Source organism: Scyliorhinus torazame, chromosome 1 (assembly GCF_047496885.1).
Source record: "Scyliorhinus torazame isolate Kashiwa2021f chromosome 1, sScyTor2.1, whole genome shotgun sequence".
Classification (NCBI taxonomy): Eukaryota; Metazoa; Chordata; class Chondrichthyes; order Carcharhiniformes; family Scyliorhinidae; genus Scyliorhinus; species Scyliorhinus torazame.
In genome coordinates this window covers 7769785-7778822 of record NC_092707.1, presented here as the reverse complement: position 1 = coordinate 7778822, position 9038 = coordinate 7769785, and the positions used below count along the sequence as shown (strand labels likewise).

At 65.7% G+C, this 9038-nt stretch overlaps 1 protein-coding gene across 2 annotated transcripts in view; it reads left to right on the top strand.

The window, feature by feature from the left end:
- The first annotated feature begins 1070 nt into the window (after positions 1-1070).
- Positions 1071-9038, top strand: part of LOC140430132 (syntaxin-2-like) — a 110232-nt gene continuing 102264 nt past the window's right edge. For both annotated transcript variants that reach the window (XM_072517683.1, XM_072517651.1), the window contains exon 1: positions 1071-1231. In XM_072517683.1, the coding sequence (XP_072373784.1) occupies positions 1202-1231 (30 nt within the window). In that variant the 5' untranslated portion in view covers positions 1071-1201. The remainder of the gene's footprint in view (positions 1232-9038) is intronic.

Genomic DNA, 9038 nt, shown 5'->3' with positions numbered 1-9038 from the left:
GGATGGGTTGGATTTGGGAATAGGATGGGTTTGGGGATAGGTTGGATTTGTGGATGGGATGGATTTGGGGATGGGGTGGATTTGGGTATAGGTTGGATTTGGGGATGGGACGGATTTGGGAATGGGTTGGATTTGTGGATGGGGTGGATTTGGCGATGGGGTGGATTTGGGCATGGGGTGGATTTGGGGATGGGTTCGATTTGGGGATGGGGTGGATTTGGGGATGGGTTGGATTTGGGGATGGGGTGGATTTGGGGATGGGTTTGATTTGGGGATAGGTTGGATTTGGGGATGGGGTGGATTTGAGGATAGGTTGGATTTGGGGATGGAGTGGATTTGGGGATAGGTTGGATTTGCGGATGGGGTGGATTTGGGGATGGGTTGGATTTGGGGATGGGTTGGATTTGGGGATGGGGTGGATTTGGGGATGGGATGGATTTGGGATGGGGTGGATTTGGGGATAGGTTGGATTTGGGGATGGGGTGGATTTGGGGATAGATTGGATTTGGGATAGTTGGATTTGGGGATGGGATGGATTTGGGGATAGGATGGATTTGGGGATGGTGTGGATTTGGGGATAGGATGGATTTGGGGATAGGATGGATTTGGGGATAGGATGGATTTGGGGATGGTGTGGATTTGGGGATAGGATGGATTTGGTGATAGGTTGGATTTGTGGATGGTGTGGATTTGGGGATAGGTGGATTTGGTGATAGGTTGGATTTGTGGATGGGATGGATTTGGGTATGGGTTGGAATTGGGGATGGGTTTGATTTTGGGATGGGATGGATTTGTGGATGGGATGGATTTGGGGGATGCGTTGCATTTGGGAATGGGTTGGATTTGGGGATGGGTGGATTTGGGGATGGGTGGAATGGGGGATGGGTTGGATTGGGGGATGGGGTGGAATGGGGGATGGGTTGTTGGTTGGAGGCTGGTGCTGGAGTGGGCGGGGCGCTGGGAAAGACGTTCCTGTGGGCGGGGCCTGGGCGGGCGCGGTCGCGGGGACGGTAGGGAGGCGGGTCAATGAGCAGGGGCGGGTGCAACCAGAGTGGGCGTGGCGGCCGGTGTCGGTTTTGCGCATGTGCAGGTGCGGGCTGTGCTGCTCCCGAGCGGAGCCGGGACCCCGGTGCCGAGTGTCGGTGAGGCGGCGCGGGCGGAGCGGGAGGCAGTGAGCGGCGGCACAGCCCCGCTTCCCGTCATGAAGGACCGGCTGGGAGACCTGCGGGCGGTGAGTGCGGGGAGCCCGGGGGTGTGTGTGAGGGGTCGGTGACCGGGGGGTGGGTGACCGGGGGGTGGGTGACCGGCTGGAGGCTCCTCTGTCCCGGCGGCGGCTCGGGCTCCGGGACCGTTATCCCGCGGGGCGGGGCCGCTCCTGAGGAGAGAATCCGTTAGAATCCCGGAGGACCCCCCCCCCCCCCCCCCATGGGAAACCTCTTCCCCCCCCCCCCCATGGGAAACCTCTTCTCCCCCCCCCCATGGGAAACCTCTCCCCCCCCCCATGGGAAACCTCTCCCCCCCCCATGGGAAACCTCTCCCCCCCCCCATGGGAAACCTCTTCTCCCCCCCCCCATGGGAAACCTCTTCCCCCCCCCCATGGGAAACCTCTTCCCCCCCCCCCCCATGGGAAACCTCTCCCCCCCCCCCCCCATGGGAAACCTCTCCCCCCCCCCCATGGGAAACCTCTCTTCCCCCCCCCCCCCTCCAAATGGGAAACCTCTTCCCCCCCCCCCCATGGAAACCTCTTTTCCCCCCCCCCCCATGGGAAACCTCTTTCCCCCCCCCCCATGGGAAACCTCTTCCCCCCCCCCCATGGGAAACCTCTTCCCCCCCCCCCCCATGGGAAACCTCTTCCCCCCCCCCCATGGGAAACCTCTCTCCCCCCCCCCATGGGAAACCTCTTCCCCCCCCCCCCATGGGAAAACCTCTCTCCCCCTCCCCCCCATGGGAAACCTCTCTTCCCCCCCCCCCCATGGGAAACCTCTCTTCCCCCCCCCCTCCAAATGGGAAACCTCTTCCCCCCCCCCATGGGAAACCTCTTTCCCCCCCCCATGGAAACCTCTTCTCCCCCCCCCATGGGAAACCTCTTCTCCCCCCCCCCCATGGGAAACCTCTTCTCCCCCCCCCCCATGGAAACCTCTTCTCCCCCCCCCCCCATGGGAAACCTCTTTCCCCCCCCCCATGGGAACCTCTTCCCCCCCCCATGGGAAACCTCTTCCCCCCCCCCCATGGGAAACCTCTTCCCCCCCCCCCATGGGAAACCTCTTCCCCCCCCCATGGGAAACCTCTTCCCCCCCCCCCATGGAAACCTCTTCCCCCCCCCCATGGGAAACCTCTTCCCCCCCCCCCATGGGAAACCTCTTCCCCTCCCCCCCATGGGAAACCTCTTCCCCTCCCACCCATGGGAAACCTCTTCCCCCCCCCCCCCCATGGGAAACCTCTTCCCCCCCCCCCCCCATGGGAAACCTCTTCCCCACCCCCCATGGAAACCTCTTCCCCACCCCCCATGGGAAACCTCTTCCCCACCCCCCCATGGGAAACCTCTTCCCCCCCCCATGGGAAACCTCTTCCCCCCCCCATGGAAACCTCTTCCCCCCCCCCATGGGAAACATCTTCCCCCCCCCGCATGGGAAACATCTTCCCCCCCCCAACATCTTCCCCCCCCCCCATGGGAAACCTCTTTCCCCCCCCATGGGAAACCTCTTTCCCCCCCCCATGGGAAACCTCTTTCCCCCCCCATGGGAAACCTCTTTCCCCCCCCATGGGAAACCTCTTTCCCCCCCCATGGGAAACCTCTTTCCCCCCCCATGGGAAACCTCTTTCCCCCCCCCACCCATGGGAAACCTCTTTCCCCCCCCCCACCCATGGGAAACCTCTTTCCCCCCCCCCACCCATGGGAAACCTCTTTTCCCCCCCCCCCCACCCATGGGAAACCTCTTTCCCCCCCCCCCCACCCATGGGAAACCTCTCTCCCCCCCCCCCCCCACCCATGGGAAACCTCTTTCCCCCCCCCCATGGGAAAGCTCTTCTCCCCCCCCCCATGGGAAACCTCTTCTCCCCCCTCGGGAAACCTCTTCCCTCCCCCCATGGGAAACCTCTTCCCCCGCCCCCCCCATGGGAAACCTCTTCCCCCGCCCCCCCCATGGGAAACCTCTACCCCCACCCCCCCCCCCACCCCATGGGAAACCTCCTCCGCTCCCCCCCATGGGAAACCTCTTCCCCCCCCCCCCCATGGGAAACCTCTTCGCCCCCACCCATGGGAAACCTCTTCCCCCCCCCCCCCACCCATGGGAAACCTCTTCCCCCCCCCCCACCCATGGGAAACCTCTTATCCCCCCCCCCATGGGAAACCTCTTATCCCCCCCCCCATGGGAAACCTCTTATCCCCCCCCATGGGAAACCTCTTATCCCCCCCCCCCCCATGGGAAACCTCTTCCCCCCCCCCCCCCATGGGAAACCTCTTCCCCCCCCCCCCATGGGAAACCTCTTCCCCCCCCCCATGGGAAACCACTTCCCCCCCCCCCCATGGGAAACCACTTCCCCCCCCCAATGGGAATTCTCTTCCCCCCCCCCCCATGGGAAACCTCTTATCCCCCCCCCCCCATGGGAAACCTCTTCCCCCCCCCCATGGGAAACCACTTCCCCCCCCCACCCATGGGAAACCTCTTTCCCCCCCCCATGGGAAAGCTCTTTCTCCCCCCCCCCATGGGAAACCTCTTCTCCCCCCTCGGGAAACCTCTTCCCTCCCCCCATGGGAAACCTCTTCCCCCGCCCCCCCCATGGGAAACCTCTTCCCCCGCCCCCCCCATGGGAAACCTCTTCCCCCGCCCCCCCCATGGGAAACCTCTTCCCCCGCCCCCCCCATGGGAAACCTCTACCCCCACCCCCCCCCCCACCCCATGGGAAACCTCCTCCGCTCCCCCCCATGGGAAACCTCTTCCCCCCCCCCCCCCATGGAAACCTCTTCGCCCCCACCCATGGGAAACCTCTTCCCCCCCCCCCCACCCATGGGAAACCTCTTCCCCCCCCCCACCCATGGGAAACCTCTTATCCCCCCCCCCCCATGGGAAACCTCTTATCCCCCCCCATGGAAACCTCTTATCCCCCCCCCCCATGGGAAACCTCTTCCCCCCCCCCCATGGGAAACCACTTCCCCCCCCCCCCATGGGAAACCACTTCCCCCCCCCAATGGGAATTCTCTTCCCCCCCCCCGTGGGAAACCTCTTCTCCCCCCCCCCCATGGGAAACCTCTCCCCCCCCCCCCCCCCACCCCATGGGAAACCTCTCCCCCCCCCCCCCAATGGGAAACCTCTTCCCCCCCCCCCCATGGGAAACCTCTTCCCCCCCCCCCATGGGAAACCTCTTCCCCCCCCCCCATGGGAAACCTCTTCCCCCCCCCCCATGGGAAACCTCTTTCCCCCCCCCCATGGGAAACCTCTTTCCCCCCCCCCCATGTGAAACCTCTTCCCCCCCCCCCATGTGAAACCTCTTCCCCCCCCCCATGGGAAACCTCTTCCCCCCCCCCCATGGGAAACCTCTTCCCCCCCCCCCATGGGAAACCTCTTCCCCCCCCCCATGGGAAACCTCTTTCCCCCCCCCATGGGAAACCTCTTCCCCCCCCCATGGGAAACCTCTTCCCCCCCCCCCATGGGAAACCTCTTCCCCCCCCCCATGGGAAACCTCTTCCCCCCCCCCCATGGGAAACCTCTTCCCCCCCCCCCATGGGAAACCTCTTCCCCCCCCCCATGGGAAACCTCTTCCCCCCCCCATGGGAAACCTCTTCCCCCCCCCCCATGGGAAACCTCTTCCCCCCCCCCATGGGAAACCTCTTTCCCCCCCCCCATGGGAAACCTCTTCCCCCCCCATGGGAAACCTCTTCCCCCCCCCCCATGGGAAACCTCTTCCCCCCCCCCCATGGGAAACCTCTTCCCCCCCCCCCATGGGAAACCTCTTCCCCCCCCCCCCCCATGGGAAACCTCTCCCCCCCCCCATGGGAAACCTCTTCTCCCCCCCCCCCATGGGAAACCTCTCCCCCCCCCCATGGGAAACCTCTTCCCCCCCCCCCCCATGGGAAACCTCTCCCCCCCCCCCCCATGGGAAACCTCTCCCCCCCCCCCCATGGAAACCTCTCCCCCCCCCCCCATGGGAAACCTCTCTTTCCCCCCCCCCCCCCTCCAAATGGAAACCTCTTCCCCCCCCCCCATGGGAAACCTCTTTTCCCCCCCCCCCCATGGGAAACCTCTTCCCCCCCCCCCATGGGAAACCTCTTCCCCCCCCCCCATGGGAAACCTCTTCCCCCCCCCCCATGGGAAACCTCTTCCCCCCCCCCCCATGGGAAACCTCTCTCCCCCCCCCCCATGGGAAACCTCTTCCCCCCCCCCCCCATGGGAAACCTCTCTCCCCCTCCCCCCCATGGGAAACCTCTCTTCCCCCCCCCCCCATGGGAAACCTCTCTTCCCCCCCCCTCCAAATGGGAAACCTCTTCCCCCCCCCCATGGGAAACCTCTTTCCCCCCCCCCATGGGAAACCTCTTCTCCCCCCCCCCATGGGAAACCTCTTCTCCCCCCCCCCCATGGGAAACCTCTTCTCCCCCCCCCCCATGGGAAACCTCTTCTCCCCCCCCCCCATGGGAAACCTCTTCCCCCCCCCCCATGGGAAACCTCTTTCCCCCCCCCCCATGGGAAACCTCTTTCCCCCCCCCCCCATGGGAAACCTCTTCCCCCCCCCCCATGGGAAACCTCTTCCCCCCCCCCCATGGGAAACCTCTTCCCCCCCCCATGGGAAACCTCTTCCCCCCCCCCCCATGGGAAACCTCTTCCCCCCCCCCATGGGAAACCTCTTCCCCCCCCCCATGGGAAACCTCTTCCCCTCCCCCCCATGGGAAACCTCTTCCCCTCCCACCCATGGGAAACCTCTTCCCCCCCCCCCCCCATGGGAAACCTCTTCCCCCCCCCCCCCCATGGGAAACCTCTTCCCCACCCCCCCATGGGAAACCTCTTCCCCACCCCCCCATGGGAAACCTCTTCCCCACCCCCCCATGGGAAACCTCTTCCCACCCCCCCATGGAAACCTCTTCCCCCCCCCCCCCCATGGGAAACCTCTTCCCCCCCCCCCCCATGGGAAACCTCTTCCCCCCCCCCCCCCATGGGAAACCTCTTCCCCCCCATGGGAAACCTCTTCCCCCCCCCCATGGGAAACCTCTTCCCCCCCCCCATGGGAAACATCTTCCCCCCCCCCATGGGAAACATCTTCCCCCCCCCCCATGGGAAACCTCTTTCCCCCCCATGGGAAACCTCTTTCCCCCCCCCATGGGAAACCTCTTTCCCCCCCCCATGGGAAACCTCTTTCCCCCCCCATGGGAAACCTCTTTCCCCCCCCATGGGAAACCTCTTTCCCCCCCCATGGGAAACCTCTTTCCCCCCCCCACCCATGGGAAACCTCTTTCCCCCCCCCCCACCCATGGGAAACCTCTTTCCCCCCCCCCACCCATGGGAAACCTCTTTTCCCCCCCCCCCCACCCATGGGAAACCTCTTTCCCCCCCCCCCCACCCATGGGAAACCTCTCTCCCCCCCCCCCCCCACCCATGGGAAACCTCTTTCCCCCCCCCCATGGGAAAGCTCTTTCTCCCCCCCCCATGGGAAACCTCTTCTCCCCCCTCGGGAAACCTCTTCCCTCCCCCCATGGGAAACCTCTTCCCCCGCCCCCCCCATGGGAAACCTCTTCCCCGCCCCCCCCATGGGAAACCTCTACCCCCACCCCCCCCCCCACCCCATGGGAAACCTCCTCCGCTCCCCCCCATGGGAAACCTCTTCCCCCCCCCCCCATGGGAAACCTCTTCGCCCCCACCCATGGGAAACCTCTTCCCCCCCCCCCCCACCCATGGGAAACCTCTTCCCCCCCCCCCACCCATGGAAACCTCTTATCCCCCCCCCCCATGGGAAACCTCTTATCCCCCCCCCCCATGGGAAACCTCTTATCCCCCCCCATGGGAAACCTCTTATCCCCCCCCCCCCATGGGAAACCTCTTCCCCCCCCCCCATGGGAAACCTCTTCCCCCCCCCCCCATGGGAAACCTCTTCCCCCCCCCCCATGGAAACCACTTCCCCCCCCCCCATGGGAAACCACTTCCCCCCCCCCAATGGGAATTCTCTTCCCCCCCCCCCCATGGGAAACCTCTTATCCCCCCCCCCCCATGGGAAACCTCTTCCCCCCCCCCATGGGAAACCACTTCCCCCCCCCCACCCATGGGAAACCTCTTTCCCCCCCCCCATGGGAAAGCTCTTTCTCCCCCCCCCCATGGGAAACCTCTTCTCCCCCCTCGGGAAACCTCTTCCCTCCCCCCATGGGAAACCTCTTCCCCCGCCCCCCCCATGGAAACCTCTTCCCCCGCCCCCCCCATGGGAAACCTCTTCCCCGCCCCCCCCATGGGAAACCTCTTCCCCCGCCCCCCCCATGGGAAACCTCTACCCCCACCCCCCCCCCCACCCCATGGGAAACCTCCTCCGCTCCCCCCCATGGGAAACCTCTTCCCCCCCCCCCCCCCATGGGAAACCTCTTCGCCCCCACCCATGGGAAACCTCTTCCCCCCCCCCCCCACCCATGGGAAACCTCTTCCCCCCCCCCCACCCATGGGAAACCTCTTATCCCCCCCCCCCCATGGGAAACCTCTTATCCCCCCCCATGGGAAACCTCTTATCCCCCCCCCCCATGGGAAACCTCTTCCCCCCCCCCCATGGGAAACCACTTCCCCCCCCCCCCATGGGAAACCACTTCCCCCCCCCAATGGGAATTCTCTTCCCCCCCCCCGTGGGAAACCTCTTCTCCCCCCCCCCCATGGGAAACCTCTCCCCCCCCCCCCCCCCCACCCCATGGGAAACCTCTCCCCCCCCCCCCCAATGGGAAACCTCTTCCCCCCCCCCCCCATGGGAAACCTCTTCCCCCCCCCCATGGGAAACCTCTTCCCCCCCCCCCATGGGAAACCTCTTCCCCCCCCCCCATGGGAAACCTCTTTCCCCCCCCCCATGGGAAACCTCTTTCCCCCCCCCCATGTGAAACCTCTTCCCCCCCCCCCCATGTGAAACCTCTTCCCCCCCCCCCATGGGAAACCTCTTCCCCCCCCCCCATGGGAAACCTCTTCCCCCCCCCCCATGGGAAACCTCTTCCCCCCCCCCATGGGAAACCTCTTTCCCCCCCCCCATGGGAAACCTCTTCCCCCCCCCATGGGAAACCTCTTCCCCCCCCCCCATGGGAAACCTCTTCCCCCCCCCCCATGGGAAACCTCTTCCCCCCCCCCCATGGGAAACCTCTTCCCCCCCCCCCATGGGAAACCTCTTCCCCCCCCCCATGGGAAACCTCTTCCCCCCCCCCCATGGGAAACCTCTTCCCCCCCCCCCATGGGAAACCTCTTCCCCCCCCCCATGGGAAACCTCTTTCCCCCCCCCATGGGAAACCTCTTCCCCCCCCCATGGGAAACCTCTTCCCCCCCCCCATGGGAAACCTCTTCCCCCCCCCCCATGGGAAACCTCTTCCCCCCCCCCCCATGGGAAACCTCTTCCCCCCCCCCCCATGGGAAACCTCTTCCCCCCCCCCCATGGGAAACCTCTTTCCCCCCCCCATGGGAAACCTCTTTCCCCCCCCATGGGAAACCTCTTTCCCCCCCCCCCATGGGAAACCTCCTCTCCCCCCCCCCCCATGGGAAACCTCCTCTCCCCCCCCCCCCATGGGAAACCTCCTCTCCCCCCCCCCCCATGGGAAACCTCCTCTCCCCCCCCCCCATGGGAAACCTCCTCTCCCCCCCCCCCCCCATGGGAAATCTCTTCTCCCCCCCCGCCCCAAATGGGAAACCTCTTCTCCCCCCCCCCCCCAAATGGGAAACCGCTTCACCCCCCCATGGGAAACCTGTTCTCCCCCCCCCCAATGGGAAACCTCTTCTCTCCCGCCCCCCCCATGGGAAACCTCTTCCCCCCCCCCCCATGGGAGACCTCTTCCCCCCCCCCCCATGGGAGACCTCTTTCCCCCCCCCCCCATGGGAGACCTC